Source organism: Panthera uncia, assembly GCF_023721935.1.
Source record: "Panthera uncia isolate 11264 chromosome A3 unlocalized genomic scaffold, Puncia_PCG_1.0 HiC_scaffold_11, whole genome shotgun sequence".
Classification (NCBI taxonomy): Eukaryota; Metazoa; Chordata; class Mammalia; order Carnivora; family Felidae; genus Panthera; species Panthera uncia.
The window spans coordinates 16,137,202-16,160,236 of record NW_026057578.1 but is presented as its reverse complement, the minus strand read 5'-3'; the positions used below and the strand labels follow the sequence as shown (position 1 = coordinate 16,160,236).

The following is a 23,035-nucleotide window of genomic DNA, read 5'->3' as shown; positions in this document are numbered from 1 at the left end:
TTGTTTAGACTCGACATGTAAGTGAGATCATCTGATACTGGTCTTTCTCATCTTTCTCGGACTTATGTCACTTGGCACAAGGCCCTCAAGGTCTCCCGCTCTCACAGATGGGCATCCTATTTGTAAAAAATTTTTTTTAATGTTTATTGATTTTTAAATTTTTTTTTTCAACGTTTTTTATTTTTATTTTTGGGACAGAGAGAGACAGAGCATGAACGGGGGAGGGGCAGAGAGAGAGGGAGACACAGAATCGGAAACAGGCTCCAGGCTCCGAGCCATCAGCCCAGAGCCTGACGCGGGGCTCGAACTCACGGACCGCGAGATCGTGACCTGGCTGAAGTCGGACGCTTAACCGACTGCGCCACCCAGGCGCCCCTAATGTTTATTGATTTTTAAGAGACAGAGCAGGGGACGGGCAGAGAGGGAGGGAGACATAGAATCCGAAGCAGGCTCCAGGCTCCGAGCTGTCAGCATGGAGCCCGATGCGGGGCTTGAACCCATGAACCGTGAGATCATGACCTGAGCCGAAGTCGGATGCCTGACTGAGACACCCACGCGCCCTGAGCGTCCTATTTTAAAAACACAGAAGGCACCTTCCTGCCCTCCTCGGATTCCATGTGGAATTTACAAATGGAAACCGACTCCACACAGACCTGAGAGCTGGGGTGTTGTTGGAACACCTTCTCTGAAGGACAGGCACTCGCAGCCACCTTTCCCCAGCGCTGAGGACCTCGTGGTCCCCAGCCGGGGTTCCAGGAGAGGAGTTTGGTTCTGCCTGGTGGCCCATCAGGGAGGGACCAGTGGTCTCCAGAGGGGCAGCGCATCCAGGGTGAGGGTGAAGGCTAGCGAACAGGTGGCCTGGCACCCTCCGCTCCAGGCCGTGCGTGCGTTCAGGTCCCTGGGAGCCGGAGGGCGCCTGGCTGGGCTCCCCCGGCTCTGACAGCCCCTCCTCTCTCCCCAGCCTGCTCCCCAGGGATAAATCGCTCTACCTCACCTAATCCCGCCTCCCCTCTCCTCCCTGAGGCTTGCTGGAGGGGCACTGCTCCGAGCCGGAAGGGCCCACAGCAGAAGGGGAGCCTTGGCAGGAAGCGGGGTGACCGGAAGGAGACGGCAGTGACACACGGACGCCCCGGGGCCTCGTCTCTTCCTCCACCTCACACCAGACTCTGCAGAGGCAGCCCGCCGCCCCGCCGCCAGCCCAAAGAACCTGCAGGAACCTTCTGCCCCCGACCTGCTTGCTCCAGGGTTACCGTGGACCCCGCTCCTCGCCCTGCACGCCGTACTCTGCGTCTGGACGTCTGGCCCCAGCCCAGGCTCGCGTGGGCTGCCCCCGGAGGGGTCGCCTTCTGACAGAAACCCACCCCCAGATGCACGGGCCCGGGGCCGCCCGGCCACAGACGTGCACATGCGGTTTTACAGTGTGAACAAAGATTATGAAACGTCTAGACTATTGCCTCCACGTAAGTAGTTGACTAAGTGTTTTAGAACCGTGAAGACAGCTGTGAGATTATTTTGTGGGGGAGGGGAGTAGTTTCCTTTTAAGGTGACAACCATTTTCTATGACCCTTAGCACATTTTTGTTTAAGTCTTCTCTTATGGGAGAGGTGCACCAAGCAGCGGCCAAACCGGCTCCCCGCCTGTGCAGCACGTGCCGGACGACTTGTAGCCACACTGGGAGACGTGCTTTTTTTCTTAACCCTACGTCCGTCTATTTAAAATTGCCAACACCGACCTTTGTCTATTTATGGAGAAAAGTTGAGAACAGAAATGCAGTCTATCATCAAGTGTGTGTGGTTTTCGGGTTTGGTTTGGGTTTTGGTTCTTAGTGTTGTTTGCAGCTGTTCCCTGGCCCTGGCGGGTGTCCGTCCCGGCGCCCAGTGCTTCTCTCCGTTCCTTTCTAATAAAACTTCCGAAAAGTTGAAACTCGGTCTGTTCCTTCATGCGCTTGGCGAGCCAGACCCAGGCCTTCCAAGGTGCCTTGTGGCAGCAGCTCTGCCCTCGACGCCAGCGGCATCTGGGCCCAGCGTCACCTGCCGTTTACTCGCCCGGAGGGGAGGGTCTGTGTGGACGACTGCGCCTCCGTGTCGCGTCTGCAGAAGTAGGACAGCAGTGGCGCCCACACACGCCTGCCGGTGACGATGGCGGTCAACGGGGGCGGGGGGCTGGCCGCGCAGGGCGCATCTGCCTGGGGGAGGCGAGAGCGGGGTTCGGGGAGCCCTGAGGATGCTCCCAACCTGAACGTAAGGGGCAGCCCAGACAAGGGCGTCTAACCCAGATTTCCCAACAGATGTTCAGTGGTGATACCAAAAAAAAAAAAAAAAAAAAAAAGTAATAATTATGTGACTATTTTAACTGTATCTGGAAAAATCACAGTTTCTTGGTATGGAGGAGCCCTCCCATCCCCACCCCCACCCCGTCGGCTCTCAGGGCCTCTCCCTCTGCCACCACCCATCATCGTCACCTCCCTTCTCCCAGATAACAGCCCCGGGGCTGGGGCGCAATCTCTCTGTGAGCAGTTTCCTCACTGGAGGGCATTTTGTAATCCACTTTGGAAAAAGAAAAAAGAGAACCAAACCAACAACAAAAACAACATGCTGTCATGTCAGTAGCATCATTGCGATGCGAAGCATAAATATTTCATGTGGTTACAATTTCCTTTCCTGTGTGGAGCTTGTCAGTAACACGGTGATGACTTAGTTTAATATTCGACTCTTGCTTCTACATTTGAGAAAACAGTGTCATTGGGATCCACACAGACAACCCAAAATAATGAGTGTAAAGCTCTCAGGTTCTTGCCGGCGTCCCATTGCTGCCCTGGCCTTTGGACGTGTCCACGTGCCAAGGCTGACCTCTCCATTGCAAGGGGCGCTCCGAGATGCCCAAGCGGAGTCTAAATACCCTGCCTGCAGATGTCAGGGGTTGTCCGGTGGCACCCCCAATCTGCCAAGGCCAGTCTGCGTCTGGACCTTAGAGCGGTGCCCCTGACATTGTAAGGACCTTCAGCCCCTGCAGCCCACCCGCCCTGTCCATGGAGCCGACCCTTCCAGGTGTCATGCACCTGCTTCAGATTTTTCCACCTCCTCCTGCAGACAGACTGGCATCCCAGCAGAGGCACAGCTTGGGCAAAGGCCAAGCCTCCAGACCCCAGAGGAAGGGGTGGCTGGTCCCAAGAGTGTCCAGCACTAATCCCTCCCTGGAGCTCCACAGGAAGTTCCACATTAGATTGGAAGATGGACAACACGGCACGGAGGGGCCTTCCAATTACTCTTTAATTAAAGAGTCCACAATGTGGGCGCCTGGGTGGCTCAGTCGGCGAAGCGACTGACTGTCGATTTTGACTCAGGTCATGATCTCGCAGTTTATGAGTTCGAGCCCCCCGTGACAGGCTCTGTGCTGACAGTGTGGAGCTTTGCTTGGGATTCTCTCTCTCCCCCTCTCTCTCGGCCCCTCCCATGTGCTCTTACACTCTCTCTTTCTCAAATAAATGAACTTTGATAAAAAAAAGAACTAATCGTGGTCAACAGTCCAGTTACATCTTAAAAAAAAAAAAGACGAGTCGCCTGGATGGCTCAGTTGGTTAAGCATCCAACTTCAGCTCAGGTCAAGATCTCACGGTTCGTGGGTTCAAGCCCCGCGTCAGGCTCTGTGCCGACAGCTCAGAGCCTGGAGCCTGCTTCAGATTCTGTGTGTGTCTCCCTGTCTCTCTCTCCCTGCCCCTCCGCTGCTGGCACTCTGTCTCTCTCTCAAAAATAAACAGTTTAAAAAAAAAAAAAAAAGAGTCCACTGTGCTGAAATTCAATGTGTTCATTCAGCAACACTAAAAACAGGTGAGCGGTTACTTTCTGCCCCAGCTGAGCACCAGGGATGCCTGGGGAATCACACACAGATTCCACCCCTAGGAACTCCCTAGCTGTGGTAGCAGAGAAGGAAAATGGTAACAGCTATAAAAGTGTAAGTGTATATTATAAATCATAAAAATATAAAATTCACAATACTATGTGACGAGTACGAAAAGGGGCCGGGAGAAGGCAGAAGAGGGGCCCCCAGGCTAGCCAGGGTCCGCAGCGTCTTCCTGGGGGAGGCGATATGTGGGCTGCTCCCCATCCAGTGACCGGGACTGAGCCAGAGCACTGACATGTGGTTCTAGAGTGCCGTGCTTTCCTGATTCAGGACCCCCAGAGGCCATGGCTCTGTGATTGTGATTCTCTGTGATTGTGAATCCCAAAGAATTCTCTCTGGAAGAAGCTGAGGCTGAGTCCACAGAGCTGCGTGGGGATCTCAGAGGCAGGAACAGGGGCGGCCGTCCTCAGGTTGAAGGTGAACCTCAGGCGCAGTGCATGTTCTCACCTGCCGGGGTCTGGGCCAACCGGGCTCCCTGTATGGTAGGGGTGGCTGAGGGTGCCACGCGTGCGGAGGTGGTGTGAGCGTGGGTGACGTGCCCCTGTGTGTGAGTTGTGTGTAGGGTGGCGAGGTGTGCACGTGTGGTGTGTCTGTATCTGCAGGCTTGTGCTGCGCACCTGCAGGTCTGCGGGGTGCACGTCTGTGCGGTGTGCTTGTGAGTACAAGATGCAACGTGCATGCGGTGTGTGTACGTGTAGTTGGTGTGCATGTAGGAGAGGACACACGTGTGCACTGTGCCCAAAACACAAATGCATGCACACACATCAAACTCACACGGGGGCACATTACACATGCCTGCACCCTACGAGCACGCATGTGCACGTGCACACACATCACACGCATTCACGGTACATAATGCATAGCATGTGGACGTGCACACCAGACACATCACATACCACAGGCACACAATGCCCATACACACATGTATGCTACGTGTGCGTGCATATCATGCAACGACACCACACACATGAGCGTGTGCACACGTACATCATACATATGCACACTATGTTCATACACACAAACGCACCGTGCACATGCATACAAATATCTTCCTTTCACCCACCCAGTGGACACACAAGTGCATATGTATATATATATATATATATATATTTTTTTTTTTTTTAAGGGGGGAGAGAGTCTGGGGGGGGGAAGAGCAGGGGGGGGGAGAGAGAGAGAATCCCAAGCAGGCTCCATGCTTAGCATGGAGCTCGTCATGGGGCTCTATTCCACAACACTGGGATCACGACCTGAGCCAAAATCACACGCACAAACCACACAACTGCACTTCCTCACGCACGGCACATACGTATCCATGCATAAGTTAATGTGGGAATGAAATGTTCTTGAAAATTTGGAAGAGTTCACATGCAACAAATCTGGCACAGAGTTATAGGTTCGGGGGCTTTAAAAAAACTGCCCAGCACCTCCGTTATTACACAGCTCTGCTCCCTAAACCTCCCCAAATGAATAACCCCAAAGCCACCAGAGGCAGAAGGGCAGTCACTCAGAAGTGGCGCGCGGTGGTGAGGAGGGAGGCGGGGCGGAGGGCACCCCTGCAGACTACGGCTCGGCTGCCCACTGTCTGTGTGCCACGTCCCCCTTCCCGCGTCCTGCAGTATTAACTGTGGGTCAGCGTCCCCTGCTTCCGAGGTGCCGTCACGTAAGCTAACGCTCACTGCTGGACCAAGCCGTGTACCTGAATCGTATTTTTTCCTTGAATAATTTTCTGCTTTTGCTTCTCGTTTCTCGAGTGGTCACTTTCCCAGTCTCTGCCACACGAGCCTCTGGGACCTCACGGCCCTGTGACTCACTCTGCCTGTGCTCGGATGCTGGTGCCAGTCCGTCCTCTTTCTGGAGGTGGCCTCGCCCTGAAGCTTCCTTTCTGTGCTTGTGATTCGCAAACCCCTCTGTTGTCGCCCACCAGAGGGTCCTCTCCTTTCTGGGTTCCATCGAGCCCTCTCTCTGGCGTCGCTTCTCCGTGGTGGCGGGGCACATCTGCCCCTGGCTTTCTCAGAAAGGGCAGATGGAGAATAAAGGTGCAGTTCCGCCATCATTTTCATTCTCCCTGCGCCCCCGGCCCATGGTTTGACTGGGTGAAGGTGTCTAACTTTCTCTACGACCCAAGGCACTGCTTCATGGCCTCCTGGTCTCCAGCTCTGCTGCTGGGGAGACTGCTGTCATCCGCTTCTCCGCTCTTTGTCACTTCATGTTCCCCCTTCCCTGGTAGCTTTCAGATTTTCTGTCTCTACATCTCGAGACGGCACAATGGTGCACGTTTTGAGGGTCTTTGCTGTGCCGGCCCCGAGTGGGCCCTTCCAACCTGCAGCGAGCTAGATACGGCATCTCGCCTCCAACTTCGGTCTTACAGACCGTATTTTTGTAATCAGAAGGCAGGAACTCGGCTTCCTGGCGCTCTTATCCATGAAGAAATGGTAGCGCCCATCACTAATGGGAGGAGGACGTGGGGGACAAAGCACTTCAGGTAATTGTGCCCCGGAAGTGTCTCGTGGGGGTGGGGGCTGGGAGGACGGGGTCATGCTCCCTCATCTTCCTCTCTCAGGCTGGCCCTTGGCCAGACTCACATCCCCAGCTCAGCCAGCCCTTGTCTAAGCCCCCGGCCGGCCCACCTTCCATGAAGACAGAGGACCAGTTTGCTAGGGGCGCCATAATGAAACACCACAGACTGGGTGGCTTACACAACAGACATTTATTTTCTCACAGTGGAGCCTGGAAGTCCAAGATCAAAGTGTCGGCAGGCTTGGTTTCTTCCGAGGCTCCTCTCTTTGGCTCGCAGATGGCTGCCTTATCTCGGGTCCTCACCTGGTCTTTTCTCTGCGCACAAGAGCCCTTAGCATCCCCCCCGTGTGACCAGATTTCCTCTTCTTATAGGGACACCAGTCCAATTGGATGAGGGCCCACCCTAATGGCCTCATTTTGCCTTAATCACCTCTTTAAAGGCCTCCTCTCTAAAGATGGTGACCTTGTTAGGTACTGGGGCTTCGGGCTTCGGCATAGGAGTTACAGGGGAGACACAGGTCAGCCAGAACAGACAGAGTGGTTGGTACTGATTAGAAATCCCACAGTGAGGGTTAAGTCCACTCACCGGTTCAAGGGCCAGGCGAAAGGGAACTGTAAGGACACAAACTGGGAAGGATTCCGCCCGGGCGCATAAAACAGCCAGATCAATCCACTGGGAGAAGGCTGCGAAGTCCAAATGTGCCTCGTCTGCCTCCAGCTCACCATCGTCCATCCCAGGAGACCCACGCATCTGATGGTGCCTCGCGTGCTGGAATGACTCAGAGAACGTTTCCTTGCCTGTCAGGGGAGAGCGCTGAAGGACAGGACTGCCTCCCACATCCCTGGCATGACACTGGGCCACAACCTCTTGTCATCTCTCCCGGGTGCCTCCCCAAACCAGATCTGATTCCAGTCCATGAAATGTTATGAGCACCAACGGAGGTGCAAATGCAAATGACCTCAGAGTCGGGCAGGTAACATAAACAAAGGACTGAGGCAGGATAACAGGCCAGGGCGCGGCCGAATGGAAGGTGCCCTGCCAAAAAGCATTCAAACTCAGGGTGTCTGAGGACACCGCGCTGGCCAAAGCACAACGAGCTTGCCAGCCCAGTGCAGCCTCCGGGCAGTTCGCGCCTCCTACGAGGAGATGGTGAAGAGATGGGCCTTGAAGACAGACCTGGTTTTGAACCTTAGCCTCGTAGTTGCAAAGCACAGTGGTGTTTCAAATCACAGAGCTGGTGCGAGGAAAATATGAATTAATGTATGTAAAGTGCTTAGTGCAGGGCCTGGCACATAGTAAGTGCTTAATTTATAGTAGCTGTTATTACTGTGGTTAAGTCGGAGGATAGCAATGGTGATGAATTTTGTGTAAAAGCAGCCTGCCTTCTCAAGAGTGCATCTGTGAGACCACTCATGTGTGGGGCCGTGGCGCCCCCAGGTGGTCAACATCGATAACTGCAGTGCAGTGGAACAGGCCGAAGAAAATGGTTAGGGGCCAAGTTAAGCTTTAGGGTGAGACAACGGGTTTGCGTCCAATTCTGCTGTGTGCAAGTAGGTGACGGGCATTCACCTGCACTCTCACCCTCCGTGTCTCCAGCAACTAGAATCCCATGGAGCGGCCCTAACAACTTAATGATACCGTCCGCCATGCAAGGGATATGAATACCCCCTAGTAAGTGCTGGCCATGATCCCAGCATGATCCTGCCGCGATGCCAGCACGACGGCAGTGTGAGCCTAGTGCTCAGAACACCACCGGCCCCACGCTGCCAACATCCTTCCATCTTGTGGGGAGGAGAAGGTGGATGCCCCTTTGTTATTTACTTTTCTTATTGGGTGGAGCTGACGGGAGACTCTGAGTCCCTGACCGAAAAGAGACACCCCCTGTGGATACCTGAAATCTCACTGGAGCCAAGTATTCTTTTGATAACTTTTGATAACGCTTTGCTCCATCCAGACTTTTTCACAGTGACAATCCCCCTGTAACTTGCAAATGCCCAGATGAGGATGACGGTGCACCAGCCGCTTTCCTCCCAGACAAGAGGGGCCCGGGGGAGACTGGGGGTGAGGAACGTGTTGTGTTGTCATGATGTCTAGAGAGACCCCCACTCCACACACACACCTTTCACCCCACTTGCTTTTCTGCCCCCACAGGCGACTTCCTTCCTTCCTGGAGACCAGAAGGGGATGAGGGGCCCGCTAAGGGAGGCCTTCCTAGAGCGGGACGCCTGCCCTCCAGCTGTCGAGCCATCCCCAGGAGGTGGAGGACCCGAGGCCAGGCCTCGGCTTGGGCTGCATTTCCCTCTGGCCCAGCCACCCCCACACCAGCCCCGCTCACGCCTCCTCCCTGGGCTTGTTTTCCAGGAAACTGAAGTTCCTTCTGTCCAGATACCCAGAGGGGCCTCTGCTTGCTCCCTGAGCATCGTTTCCTACTGCCCTGGAAGATTCCTGCCAAGACCCTAAGGTAGTGGTCAGTGATCATAAGCCCTGGCAACGCCCACAGGGTGGTTTCAAGTTCCCCTTTGGCACAAGACACCTTAAATGAACACTGGACGTGGCAGACGACGGGAGGCACTTCCCGGAGCTGCGGCTGGCCAGGACTGGGACGGTCTGTGTGTGGCACCTGAGCCACCAGGGGGCGCCCGACTCTGACCAACCTTCCCTGACTGGGAGACTCCAATGGGGGCTCAGGAAGGAGCCTTCTTTATCTTCTTTTTTTCCCCTTTCCCACCCCCGATGAGCCTTCTTTTCAAACCATCCAAGGCGATTCTAATGCAGTCATCCCTCTGCCCCTACCCCTCGCTCCCACGTCCTACACACACACCCCCCCACACATCCCCACCCCTTTGGGACTCATGGGGTCCTCCATCAAAATGCAAGGGGGCTTTTGAGAGGGCTTGGGCAGTAGTGTGGTGTGCAGCCATGATGACCCATGTCTCCATCTCTCCACTTCTCTCTCGGCTGGGCTTTACTACATAAGCGTCGACATTTTGCGGAATCCTCACTGCAGTTGGACATAGCTATTATTATTTCCCCTGCTTTATAGATGAGGAAACTGCGGGTCACAGAAGACAAATAAGGGGCTGAGCAGGACTGCAGGCCAGGAAGACCTAACCTCAGAGTTCAGGCTCTTTCTTCTACCATACGCTGCTCAGGGAAGGTTCTGGAAGTCTGCTTTAGAAATTCAGGGTTTGTCCTAGAAGGTCTTTGATCTGCCCCACCAGAACTGAAGCCCTTTGGCTGCCCCTCAAGAGGTTTTAGAGAAACTGTGTGTGTGAGAGAGAGAGACAGGACCCCCAGCCTCTCTTGCCCCCCTTGGCCAGTCTCTCAACCGGGGCCCACAAGCAGACACCACAGCCCCACCGCAGCCCACGAGCAGATGCAGGTTTATTATTCCACAGACCGCAGCATCCTGAACTGTCACCCCAAACACCAGCTCTAAAAGTAGGCCTGGGAGCTCTGGTGCCTGCAGCTTGCCCCCAGCCCTGGGCCAGACCAAAACCCCGGCCGTGGTCTCAGAGCTGAGGCCCGGGGCCCCCCGGCCCTAGCAGCACCCCCAGCCCAGCCGTCATCTCTTTGGAGTCCAGAAAAGCCCACACACAGATGCAGAGCCTCGGGCCGGCTGAGGACGGGGGAATCTGCGGGCTCCCCTCCAGAGAAATGCAGTCCCAGATTCCAACCACCCCGTGCAACGTCAGGAGCCCTCAAAACAGCCAGCGTGGGGCTGGAGAAAGCTTCCCAAGTACTGAGGGGGAGAGGCACAGCCGACCTCTCATCAGAAGCAAACTCGAGGTTCGACCACGGCACCGAAGCCCCAAGTCCACAGACACAAAGGCTGTGGAGCGGCCAAGGCAGTTCTGCTTGGACGCCACTGCCACAATCCTCCCTGGGTTTGGAGGGGCCTAGAAGCCTTTCCCTCTGTCCTCCCAGGTGCAGGGGCCCCGCGAGCCCTCGGCTTGCACCCGGCCCCCCAAGCACAAGGGAGCGGAGGCCTGGGGTGGCTCAGAACATCTGTAATGAGCTACATGCAAATACCGTCTTCTGCCAAGCAAGCCAAGGGGCTTAGTATCAAACAGACCGCACCCACCGGGGCCCCCAGACTTGCTCTCCTCTCCCCAGGAAAGCCTGTCTCCGGCACCTGCCTCAGAGTCCGCCCCGGGAAATCTGCCTGGGCTTCCAAGGGCTTCCATGCCCACTCTCCCCTGAGCTGGCGATGGGCCCTGGTGAAGGAAGCGGCACACCAATTCACAGGGTGCCCCGCTAGCTTTATCGTGGCAGCCCCGGGGCTCCTGGAGGGTGAGCCTAAGCACTCTGAGCACACTGGAAGCCTGAACGCAATGCCAGCCTCAGGCTCAGGCACGCCAGAGAACAGGGGCCATCCTAACTGCCCCTATGCCTGCTTCCCACCCCCACCCTGGGGCCACCTGGTCAGTGGCCTCCCGGCTAAAGGCTCCAGTGCCTTGCGTCTCCCCATCCTCTATGGGTCCAGCAGGGAAGCTGGCTGGACCGGTGGGAGGAGACAGGAGCACCGTATCCCGGGGTTCTCAAACTGAGCGTGTCTGTTTCCTCTGTTGTCATCCAGAACATCTGTAAGCAAGGGACGGAGTGGGTGCTGCGTGGAGACCACGGAAGGCAGGGCCTCTGCTCTGTGGGCAGCTCTCTGGCTCGCCCACCACAGGGATCTGCTGCAAGTTAAAACAAAGCAGGGGAGGGGTGGAAGGAGAGGGGCTGGGAGTTATATTACTGTCCTGGTTCAGTGATTTCTCCCGAAACACACGAAAGCTCAGGGAAGGGGGACCCCGGCAGCAAGGCGAGGGAATGGATGAGGACGAGGGACAGGAGCGCTCAAGAGACCGGGGCTCCTCCTTCGAGGCCTCCCCTGCCACAGGCACGGAGCTCCTGGAGGATCCCCAGCACATTCTGTTCCTCTGGGCACCACTGGCACCCAGCATAGGCGCCACGGGAGGCCTCCAAAGTGAACGTGGTGTGCACGTGAGCTGGATCCCGGGGCTCCAGGTCCAGAGTCCAGTCCTCCTTGGCCACCCTGCCTGGCAGCGCAGAAAGACGGGTCCTCACATCCTCAGCAGGAACTCCTCTGCAGAGAGACAGCAAGAGGGTCAGGGGAGAGAGGGAGGGAGGGAGGAAGTGCTAACTTGTCCGGTACGCTCTTCCCTGCCCTCCTCCTCCTCACTGCCTTCCACCCTTCAGGTCACAAGCTGTCAGTCCCTGCAGCCATCATTCCCAGATCCCCTGTAAAATGAGGCCCCTGCAGAGCTCAGCACTCACCCCCCAGGGCAGCACCTACCAGACTAATGTCGTCACCGGCTATTTGCAGGGTGACTGGACAGGGATTTTCTTCTCCTCCTCTCCTGGGACGGAGTAGGAACCTCCAGCCCACACTAAGCTAGGATCAAGGGAGGGGGTCTTTGGTTGGGAGCAGGGCAAGAGGCAGAAACTCTGTTAGCATCACCAAGCACAGGCTTTATGGTGTAAAGGCTGGTCCCAGCAGGCAAAGATTTTATTTGTGGTATGAGTACTTCACCCTGAGACTCATGAGGGCCACTTTCCGTCAGGCCAGCCCAGCCAACCTCCTTTTCCCAGGACCTTACCAAGCCCTCCCAGCTCCATCGTGGGGAAACAACTGACAGCAGTTGGGGGGGGGGGGTGTTTCTAGAAAGGAGGACTGGGGGATGGGGAGGCTGGGGGTGGAGGGATTACAGACTGAAGAGGGCAAGAGAGAAAGGGAGGGCAGAGAGAAGGGGGCCTGCCCATGCCAGGCAAGCTCCGTGAGACTGTGAGAGTCTGGGGAGAGAGTCAAGAACTGTTTTGCCTGACATCCGCATGTCTGACTTCTGCCTGTAAGTTAAGGGTTTACTTTCATCTTCACCCTGTTTCTTAGGGCAGGAGTGTGTCCCTCCTGGATCTCTAAATCCCAGCAGAGAAGTGGCCCAGTAAATGGTGATACATTAATGAACAAGTGAGTGAGTGAAACCCCCAGTGCTCACCTGACAGGGAGCAGGTGCTCTGCACGTGTTGAGATAACGAGGTGTGTGTGTGTGTGTGTGTGTGTTGTATTGGGGAAGGCACCATCTATCAAATCCACACTCTAGGTCCCTGCCTCTGTTGGGGGATGGGCCTCAATGAGCTGCAGGACAGATGCCCAGTAGGCACCTTCCCTCCTCCATCACCCTGGTGCCGAGAGCTCTCCACAGGCTCCCACCCCCTGGTAGACCCACCTGTTAGACCAGGGTCAGGTCAGGAGGTGAACGAAGAGGATGGCCAGGCCGATGTTAAGCAGGATCACCATGCAGATGAGGACAGTGTTGGGGACCTGGGAGCAGTGGAGAGAAGCTGCCTGAGTTCCCATGGCCTCTGAAACACCCCCTGCCCAAGTCCCTACAAAGCTGGACAGAGGAACAGGAACTTCCGGAAGAACCCTCCTCTGAGCACCCCGCATTTTGCTCACTGCTGTGTCGGGCAACTGGACAGCAGACCATCAGGGCTGGAAGGATTCTGGGAAATGATTAACCAAACCATTTAGGGTCCAGGTCGCAAAGCACAACAGTGGGCAGCACTGGAACTGGAAGCCAGGAACACGCCTTCCTTTCTGCGAATCCCCGCTGGGCCGCATCCATGGGTCCCACAGACCTAGCTTCATTCTGGTCCCTGAGTTTGCAGCTCCCAGCCCCTTCTAATAAGCCCTACTGGGCCCTTCCTCCACTGCCAGGAAGCCCTCCCTGCTACACTCTGTAGCAGATGCTGCTGGTGCTCAGCTCAGATAGCCCTGGTCCCGCAGATGCACTCACTCCCTGCCCATCCCCAGCTGCCTAGGGCTCCCAGCACCCCCTTCCCCAGAGCACTGCCTCTGACCAGAGGGACCAGAGGGAGAGGCCTGTCCCCTGCCCCAAGGTGCGGGACGCTGCAGTGAAAGTTACCTTCCCCATGCCTCCAGGGATCAGGCTACACTTGACTAAGCCCACATCCCTGCTGGGGATTTCCCTGCCCTATTCTGTGCGCTCGCCCTTCCCACCCCCAAATCATCCTCACTGGAATCCCTCCTGAAGCCCAGCCACCCTGGGGGACCCGACGTGGGACACCTCCTTCTGCCACAAGCTTCACTCACCTCCTCCACCTCCACCTCGGCCTCCGCTGCCTGCGCCGCCTCCTTCCGAGCCTTCTTCTTGGCCCCCGCCTTGGTCAGCCCTCGGGCCTCGGTCTTGCGGGCCTTGGCCTTGGGCTCGGCTTTGGGGACGATGGGCTTGGGCTCCAGCTTGGCGGGGGAGTTGGGCGCGGGCTGGGGGGCCCGCACTGGGGCGGCGGCCGGCGATGGCGGCGCGGAGTCGGGCCCGGAGGCCTCGGGCTCGGGCTCGTCCTCGAAGGGCGGCGGCGCGGGCGGCGCGGTGCGCACCGCGTAGCTGTGGTAGCCCCGGTACAGCGCCACCTCGGGCTCGCGCGACGGCGCGGGCGGCGGCTGCAGCGCCTCGATGGCCATGCGATCGGTGGCCGGCCGCGCGGGGCTGCGGCGGCCCGCTCCCTCGGCACCCGGCTCCCCGTTCCAGGCGCCCGGGCTCGCCGGGCGGTCCTTGGTGGCCCCCGGGCGGGGCCGCTTGGGCTGCGGGGGCGTCCCGGCCGGCGACGGGGGGCCGCCTTCGGGCCCGGGGGGCTCGTGCTCGTGCAGCTGCGGGCTCTCGCGGGTCCGCTGCTGGGGGCCCGCGGCCCCTGGGCCCCGCTCCGGGGGCTCGAGCAGGCTCTCCGAGTTCTCCAGGATCTCCTGCAGCAGCCGACGCTTCTGATACTCCGGACCTGCCGGGAACAACCGGCGAGGCTGGCTTCGAACCCCGGTCCCAATAATGATGACCCTGGGCAAGCCATTTAACCCCAACCTCCTTTATTTACTCAGCCAGCAGCTTCCTACCACCTGGCCTGTGCCCAGCACTGTGCCAAGCAATTTCCAAACAGTAGCTTGTTGAGGTGTTTTAACAACGCTATGAGCTCCGTGCTATTAGCCTCATTTTTACAGATGAAAGAAAGGGAGGCTCGGAGAGGTGGCATCGCTTGCCCCAAGTCACCAGTCTGACAAAGGGCAGAGGCAGGCCCAGATCCAGTCCGAATGGCTCCAGAGTTTATGTTCTTAACTGTGGCACTGGTTTCTTTCCACTCCCTTATCTGAAAAGTGGCCTAATCATACCTACTTCACAAATACTAATGCAAGGTTTAATTGAAAAATGCATGTAAAATGCAAAGCTCAGGACCTGGCACAGGTGAAATTGGGGCTGGGAGGTGTCGTTCTTCCTGGGACCAGCAGGGGGAGCGCTGTGACGGGAGGCAACTTACAAGTCTGCGCTCCAAGGTCCCCCAGCCAGTCCCCAGTGGTCTCCTTGCTACAGCCAGAATAACATTCAGAAAATACAAGTTTAATCGTGCCACTTGCCATAAAGCCCTTCAATGCGGAGAACGGTCGCCCACCTCCTGGGCTCCCACTGCTCTACCCAGGCGCCAAGTCTGTATCTGAGTCAGGGGCTGCAGAATCCTTACTCCGCAGCCGCATTTCCCACCACCTCCGCTGCTTGTTTTACCATCTAGCTGGCGAGGAAGCCTGCCACTCCTTTCCGTTTCTGTGCCTTTGCACCCACAGTCCCTTCCTCTTGATGTGCCGGTCCCACATAGCACTACATGGTGCAGTGATTCTCAACGAGTGGCCCCAAACCAGCAGCACTGGCACTTCCCAATCCTTGTTAGAAAATCACACTCATGGGCTCTATTCCAGACCTACCGAATCAAAACCTCGGGGTGGGCCCGGTGTTCTGTGACACGTTTGAGACCCACTGATCCGAGGGCAGCCTTCTCTAACACCGCCCCGCCTGGAGATGTAACTCCCTGGGTTATGTGCTCCCTATGAGCGCCCAGAGCCCCCGTTCCAACCACACAGAACGTACGCTGTGTGGAATTTAATCGTGAAAGGGAGACGACAGCCAACACCAACAGTTATTGAGAGCCTGCCATGGACTAGGCCGTGTGCTCTTCACCTGACGTGCATCTAATCTGCTGCCCAAAAAGTATTATTCTTACTCCCATTTTACAGATCAGAAAACAGGTTTACAGAGGTGAAGGAATTGAACAAGGTCTCTGAGCTGGTTAGCAGTGGAGTCAGGACGTGAATACATGCCTCACGCCCTGATATGCTGTCTTCAGGATTCAATGCTCCTCTAGATTCTGGATCCCGGCTTTGTACCCCAGAGCCCAGCACAGTGCCTGACACACGGGCAGCACTCGATTAAACTGAAAGTGACGTGCAAGAGTGGGAGGGCTTAACGCCTCCTCCTCCACAGAGACCTCTCCCTTCACCACGCTTCATCAGCTCAACTGCCCTGCCTGCAGCAGAGAGAGGAGGCAGCCAGGAGTGGGGCCAATGTGCAGCTGGGAGCCTCTGATTCCCCACCACGACCTCAGCATGGGTCCCCTGGTGTCACTCTATCCCATGCTGTCACAATCCCCCGTTCTTGGATTCACAGACATTTGTGAACCCACCTGGGTATCTCAGCTTTCCAGCAAACAAACGAAAAGAAAAATGGTCCAACCCTGGGGGCCTCCCCTCACCCTGTCCTGCCCGTCCCCTCCCTGGGTGGCCCTACCTGGCTGGTAGAAGTCTGGAGCCAGCTCCCTGGCCAAAGTGCGGGCAATGCTGGACTCCTGGTTGGCAGCCACGGCGGCCTGTTCCGCTGCCTCAGCTTTGGCCTTGGCGTGGCTTGTCCTACGGAGAGAACATGGTAGAGACTCAGAACCCTCCAGAAAACCAGGCCTCTGCCCACAAAAGACAGGCTGGCCAGAGCATTCGTTCACTCGGGCTGTCGAGGAATATGTATTGAACCCTGTGGCCCAGACTGCTGTGCACTCCCTAGACCATTCCCTCTTCTTTCTGAGCACACAGGCCACGTGTCTCTTGCAATCAGTGTGGTCAGGCAACTGAGTTCTGGCCAACGCACTGTGGGAAGACATGACATATGCTGTTTCCAGGCTGGGTCCATGAAAACTTCTTCTGCAATCTACATCCTCTCCTTTTGCCCTGGTGCTGGTTGGATGGAGGAAAAGCCAACACTCCAGAACAGGAAACTTAACTTCTTTTGGGTCCCAGACCCCTTTGGCATCTGGTGATACTTATGGACTCCTCCTCAGAATAATGTTTTAAAATGCATAAAATACACAGGATTACAGGGTGCCTGGGTGGCTCAGTCGGTTAAGCGTCCGACTTCAGCTCAGGTCACGATCTCGCGGTCTGTGAGTTCGAGCCTCGCGTCAGGCTCTGGGCTGACAGCTCAGAGCCTGAAGCCTGTTTCCACTTCTGTGTCTCCCTCTCTCTGACCCTCCCCCGTTCATGCTCTGTCTCTCTCCGCCTCAAAAATAAATAAACGTTAAAAAATTAAAAAAAAAATACACAGGATTACAAAGGGACCCAATTATACTGACACACTGTTACCGAAATACTTAAAGGAACAAATTTGTAATATAATGTCTGGGTCCTTCCTCATTAACACATTGAACAAAATATCTAGCAAGCGTATCAACTACACTCATTTTAAAGTATAGATTAGCATAAAGGGTATTTCAAAGATATCTGCAGTAGGGGCACTGGCTCAGTCGGTGGAGCGTGTGACTCTTGATCTCTGGGTTGTGAGTTCAAGCCCCACACTGGGAGCAGAAATTACTTAAAAAAAATAAAATCCCTTTTTAAAAGAAGATATCTGCAACAATAATAATGTAATGTGAAAGTATATGTGATTTATACCAGTGACAAAGTCACATATATTTCTTCATTTTTTATTTTTATTTTTGAGTCAGAGAGAGTGCAAGAGGAGGAGGGGCAGAGAGAGAGGGAGACACAGAATTGGAAGGAGGCTCCAGGCTCTGAGCTGTCAGCACAGAGCCTGATGAGGGTCTCAAACTCATGGACCTTAAGATCACGACCTAAGCCAAAGTCGGATGCTTAACCGACTAAACCACCCAGGTGCCCCAAGTGACAGATATTTCTAGTACTACTATGGTTTTTTGCCTACCTCCATAATTTGAAGCAAATGCTAAATTTCAGTTAGAAGTTAGTAAAAATAAGATAATTTTCCCCTCTGTTGTAGAAACTTTTGGCGCTCTGCCCAGATCCCTTCGCTGGGCAAAGGCACCACCCCTAGCTCCTGTATAGGCTGCTAATGGCTCATTACTGTCCTAGAAAATTGCACCCAACAGAAGCCACATTGCTCCGGAGGTCAAATCGCCACCCACTCCAACCAAGCGGCTCACAACTAATGACTGATGACACCCCCTAGGCCCCTCTTGACCCAGGAGAAACCAACTCTGTGGTAGCCACAGAACACTCCCCCACCCCCTGCCGTGGGGTCAGGCTGAGGCGGGACTGCAGGTAAGATTACATCCTTGTTGGGTTCCCTACCCTACTCTGTTTCTGTCACCCTCCCCTCTCCTGAAAGCATCCCCTCAAAAAATCATCTGCTCATGGGGCACCTGGGTGACTCAGTTGGTTAAGCATCCAACTCTTGATCTCGGTTCAGATCGTATCTCACAGTTCTTGAGATGGAGCCCCATGTCGGGCTCGGTGCTGACAGCACAGAGCGTGCTTGGGATTCTCTTTTTCCCTCTCCCTGTGCCCCTCCCCGGCTCGCGTGTGCACACACGCTCTCTCTCTCAAAATAAATAAACACTTAAAAAAAATAATCTGCTCAAGAATCCCCACCTCAGATTCTGCTTCTAGGGAATCTCACCTAAGACAGCATCCAGGTTCACAGACTCCCTGAATTCCATCCACAGAACCCGCTGTGAACCCCATGTTAAGAGACACAGTGGAAGGAACCGAGGTCCAGAGATGATTATAGATAATGCGAAGTTCCCTTCCCATAGTCCCACACTGGAATGTGGAACATTTAGCCATTACACTTAAACATTCAGTGTGGAACATTTAAAGAAGCCTTAAATGTTTATTGTGTTAACACCTGAGATCTGGGAGATGTTCCTTTCAGCTGTTAGTCTAGCCAGAAGCACCTACTAAAATAACAATTCCATTGTGGGCCAGACACAGTTCTGAAGGAATTATCAAGATTATCTTATGTAATCATCATGATGCCTTAGGGAGCTGGTGCTGTTATTATTTTCCCTATTTTACAGAAAAGAAAACTGAGGCACAGACAGGTTAAATAATTTGCCCTGGGTCTCAGGGTCATTAAGTGCAGGAGCTAGGAATTTGAACCCAGGCAATAAGGCCCAGGGCTCATGCTCAAGCACTACTCTGGAACACGTGCCACCCCGGGGCACTGAGGACAGAGACCTGAGGATAAGACCAGCCCTGTCCCTGCCCTCACTGCCAAGTGAGGCAGGAAGGAGGTAAACAAAACAACAAAACGTATTAATACAATGCAGTTAAATAAAAAGAACTTAACTGTGTTGTGAGAAGTGCCATGAAGGAAGTGCCATGAAAATATAGAAAAGGTACAGCACATATACTTAAAAAAAAAAAAAAAATTCTAGAGCAGGAAGACAAATAGATCAGTGACAGATGTGGGACCAGGGAAGGTTTCTTTGAGAATGTGACATTCACTGAGATGAAGAAAAACATAAATTAGACCCATAACAGGAGAGGTGGGCACAACAAGGCAGAAAGAAGAAAGAGCATGTGCAAAGGCCCTGAGAAAGAGGAAGAGCTCAGTGCTTTGGAGAACTAAACAAATGAGTGTCCACATCTGCTGATGAGACACACCTCAGGGAGCTGACGTGTGTCTTTGCATCTCAATCTCCAGTATATAGAATTGGGCCTGGAATAAGGGAGGACAGGCCCTTTACCTACGTTATCCCCTTCAATCCTCAAAATGTCTAGGAGGTAGTTTTTACTGTTTGCACTTTACACATGGGGAAACTGAGGCTCAGAGAGGTATCTTCTCAAGGATGCAAAATAATAGTTAATACTTACAAAGCATTTACCACATGCCACGGGCTTTATAGAAACCAACTCATTTGAACCCCCAATAACACTGGGTAGCAGATATTAATACCACCACCCCTCTTTACTGAGGAGAAATCCAGGGCACAAGGCTTTAAGGAACTAAGGCAAACTTATACAGCCAGGAAGTGACAGAGCGAGATTTCGAACCGAGACATTCTGGGATCCAGGGTCTGTGCCTTTAACTGCAGGCTGTCCGCTCACCCAGTAGGGAACAGTGGAGTTCAAACCCAGAACCCTGTGATTTCCAAGCCCTGCCCTTGCCACCTTGCCACAATAGTGTTTATACTGACAGGGGCGCCTGGGTGGCTCTGTCGGTTAAGCGTCCGACTTTGGCTCAGGTCATGATCTCGCAGTTTGTGAGCTCAAGCCCCGCATCGGGCTCTGTGCTGACAGCTCAGAGCCTGGAACCTGCTTCAGATTCTGTGTCTCCCTTTCTCTCTGCCCCTCCCCTGCTCACGCTCTGTCTCTGTCTCACAATAATAAATAAGCATTTTTTAAAAATTAAAAAAAAAATTCTTTACTGACAGAAGAATACCTAAATATGGGATGTCTGTCTGACTTGGTCAGTAGAGCCTATGACCCTTGATGGGGTTGTGAGTTCGAGCCTCACATTGGGCATAGAGTTTACTTTAAAGAAAATGAACACTTAAATGAACTCACGCATGTGCACAGGTATGCGTGGAGGGGCAGCACAGGGAACGGTCAAGAGCACAGCTTTGGATTCCAGTTCGGATGCTGCCAAGGCTGGGGCTGAAACTTAGGAGGATGCCAAAAACTCAGCAAGCAAGAGAAAACAATGTTTCAAAGCAATATTTTAAAAGTCAAGAATAATGCCAAAAAATCCTTGATGAACAAGTTGTGAACAAAATTTAAATACTGGATCAGACCCTGCACTTTGCACGACCTTGATCACTTCACCCTAGTCCTGATCCCACCGTGACTCTAGGACCTTGGGTGAGTTGCTCTGCCTCTCTGTGCCTCAGTTTCTTCATTTGTACAATGGAGATAATAATTTCCCCCTCTTGGAGTTGCTGTGAAAGCTCATGATTTAAGAGGCAACATATGAAAGCGTTTAGGCCACGATGTGACTGAGTGGAGGTGCCAGTAATGGTGGTGATGGTGGTGGTGGAGGTGATGGTGGAGGAGGAGGTGATGAAGGAGAAGAAGGAGGGAGATGAGGTTTATGACATCAAACCTGAGTGTGGTACATGCATATCCCAGGTTCATATTTGCCTGCGCACGAATGCATGTGACTCAAACTCCTAAACTTTCCAGAAACACTTCCCTGGCAACCTGAAACCCCAGGTCGGGGGAGGAGGGAAAGTGCTGGGCAAACCTTCAAACAGAGAAAATGTCCTTTTTTGGTAACGCGAGCTGGATGGTGCTTGCTTGTTTCCTTGGTGCCCTGGGAAGCTGTGCTGCAGGACGCCTCCTAAGGCCAGACAGGCAGCCTGCACACAGAGCCCCAGAAGATCTGGGGAGATCAACCGTGGACACCCCTCAGAGCAGCCAGACAGGGGTTGAGAAAGGGGCGGCCACACGGCCCAAGGCAGTGAGGGCTGCTGTGTTCACAGGAAGCTCGCTGCTCTTTCCCATGTCCATCAGTCTGGCCGGCTGACCCCCTTGGTCTCTGGTCTCAGGAATGGCTGCCACCCTTCCAGCCAGACACTCCCGTGTTCTCCCACGCCCTCCTCCTCGGCTCCTTGCGGCAGCCACGGCCATCACTCACCAAGTCCCCTCTCCTAGTCCTGCGAAAGCTCCAGCATCCACAGCCTCTCCCTCCTTGTGTCACTGCTCCTCAAAGCCCCCGTGTGCTCCCTACAACTGATCACAGTGGCATCGTGGGCTGGCTCAATCCAGACGTCCAGAGGCCTCAACTCTTGCTTAAAATCTTTGCAAGGCTTCCTACCACGCTCAAAATAAAGCCCAAGGCACTTAGCACAGCCTTCCAGCTTCTCCAGATCCTCCGCTGAGGCCGTCCTGATGAGCGTATCACCAGCTGCCGTCTCAGCGCAGCCCTGGCAGCTCACAGGGTGAGGGCGGGGAGCCTGCTGTTGCCCAGAGGCTCTTGTAGGTCAGGGCCACTCACAGTGTGGCCCATCACCCTCCTGGCCCCTCATCACCTGGGAGCTCATCAGAAATGCAGGTTCGCGGGCTCCATCCCAGACCTACTGAGTCAGAACTTCAGGGTGAGGAGCCCAGGAACCTGTGTTTTAGAAGTGCTCCAGAGGCTTCCACTTCTCACTGAAGTCTAAGAAGCATGTGCTGGTAGACAGACGGAGAAACCAGCTCTAGGCTGGGCAGCTCCCAGCCTGCTCAACTCTCCGGGAGCCTTGCTTGAGTGCTTCTCCTTAAGCACCAGGATCCCTTCTCTGGGTTCAGGTCCTGCTAAGGAAATGCTGGACCTGTTTCTTCTCCTGTGACCACTCACTGTGTCTGGGCTGAGACCGCTAGGGGAGGGTCTCCAAGGATGGCTCTGACCTATGGGAAAGGGAACCAGCAGAAACTGGGGCGGGGGGAGGGGCAGGGATCAGTCACTCTTCTTGATTTCATTGGGATTATCTTTCGTCAGCGGGGTTAAAAATAAGGCTGGTGGTTCTGGGACAGGGGCAGGGCGATAACCCAACAGAAGTGCTTCTGAGAGCATCCCCCGCACCCCAGCAACTTCTCCTCACTCCTAGCTCCCTAACTGCTGGCTACAAGTCGTCTCCACCAGGCGTCGATGGCTTCATGGACCAAGGGAGATACCTGCTGGAATCATCCCCAACTCCGTGCCTTTGTTCAGGCTGTTCCCCCACCTGGATGGAAGGCTCCTTCCCCTCTGTCCACCCTCCCAGTCTTAAAGGGCCAGCTCAAAACCCACTTCTATATATTGATTCATTCACTTAATATAACTTTCTGGAGTGCCTACTGAGTGCTAGGAGCCATTCTGGGTACTGTGGATCTAAGAGCAAACCAAGCATCTAAAAACCCCTTGCAGAGCTCACGTTCTAGTGCAGGGGGGTCGGCAAACTTCAGCAGCGGGCCAGCCAGTGCTGCCCATGAACAGAGACTGGTTTGTATATTTTTGAATGGTTGAAAAAACAAAACAAGAGTGATATTTTCTGACACATGAAAATTACATGAAATTCAGAGTTCAGTGTCCATATAATGTTTTATTGGAACCCAGCCACACCCATGTGTTGACACATTGTCTAGAGTTAAGCAGTTGCCACAGAGACCGTGTGACCTGCAAGGCCAAAAATATTTACCATCTGCTCTTTGACAGAAAAGGTTTACTGACCCCTGTTTTAACGCATTCACTCAACTACTGTCTCTTCTACGACTACTTTCAACACTATTAACATCTGTTATTTGTTGACTACCTTGTGCCCAGCTCTGTGCTATGGCTGCTTTACACAAATGACCTCAGAGAGGTGGAGTCACTTTCTCAAGGTCACACAGCTAGAAAGTCAATCAGCCCGAGCTCTTACCCATTACACCAAGCTTCCCCCCCCCCCCCCCCCCCCCCGCCACTTGCCAGTAACTCTGGGCCAGGTCCTCCATGTGCTGGGCCCAGAGATGGGGATCAATAGGACCCAGCAGCCACCTGAGCCTAACGCAGCCATGCCAAGCCAACCACA

General features: G+C 54.5%; 3 protein-coding genes across 6 annotated transcripts in view; 2 read left to right on the top strand and 1 right to left on the bottom strand.

Annotated features, from left to right (window-relative positions):
* The window catches only part of TOX2 (TOX high mobility group box family member 2), a 136,149-nt gene extending 134,864 nt beyond the window's left edge, over positions 1 to 1,285 (top strand). For 2 of the 4 annotated variants that reach the window (XM_049650764.1, XM_049650762.1), the window contains one exon: positions 1,024 to 1,285. In XM_049650764.1, the coding sequence (XP_049506721.1) occupies positions 1,024 to 1,117 (94 nt within the window). In that variant the 3' untranslated portion in view covers positions 1,118 to 1,285. Of the gene's footprint in view, positions 1 to 961 lie in introns of all 4 variants that reach the window. The other 2 variants (XM_049650763.1, XM_049650766.1) reach the window with 1 other exon arrangement.
* Positions 1,286 to 9,784: 8,499 nt separating this feature from the next.
* The window catches only part of JPH2 (junctophilin 2), a 69,071-nt gene continuing 55,820 nt past the window's right edge, over positions 9,785 to 23,035 (bottom strand). Inside the window, exons 3-6 of the mRNA XM_049650724.1 lie at positions 16,048 to 16,166; positions 13,539 to 14,218; positions 12,652 to 12,746; positions 9,785 to 11,510 (exon numbers count right to left, since the gene is read on the bottom strand). Of these exons, the coding sequence (XP_049506681.1) occupies positions 12,666 to 12,746; positions 13,539 to 14,218; positions 16,048 to 16,166 (880 nt within the window). The 3' untranslated portion in view covers positions 9,785 to 11,510; positions 12,652 to 12,665. The remainder of the gene's footprint in view (positions 11,511 to 12,651; positions 12,747 to 13,538; positions 14,219 to 16,047; positions 16,167 to 23,035) is intronic.
* Positions 17,810 to 23,035, top strand: part of PKIG (cAMP-dependent protein kinase inhibitor gamma) — a 409,002-nt gene continuing 403,776 nt past the window's right edge. The window contains exon 1 of the mRNA XM_049650753.1: positions 17,810 to 17,822. The gene's annotated coding sequence lies outside the window, so the exon portion shown is untranslated. The remainder of the gene's footprint in view (positions 17,823 to 23,035) is intronic.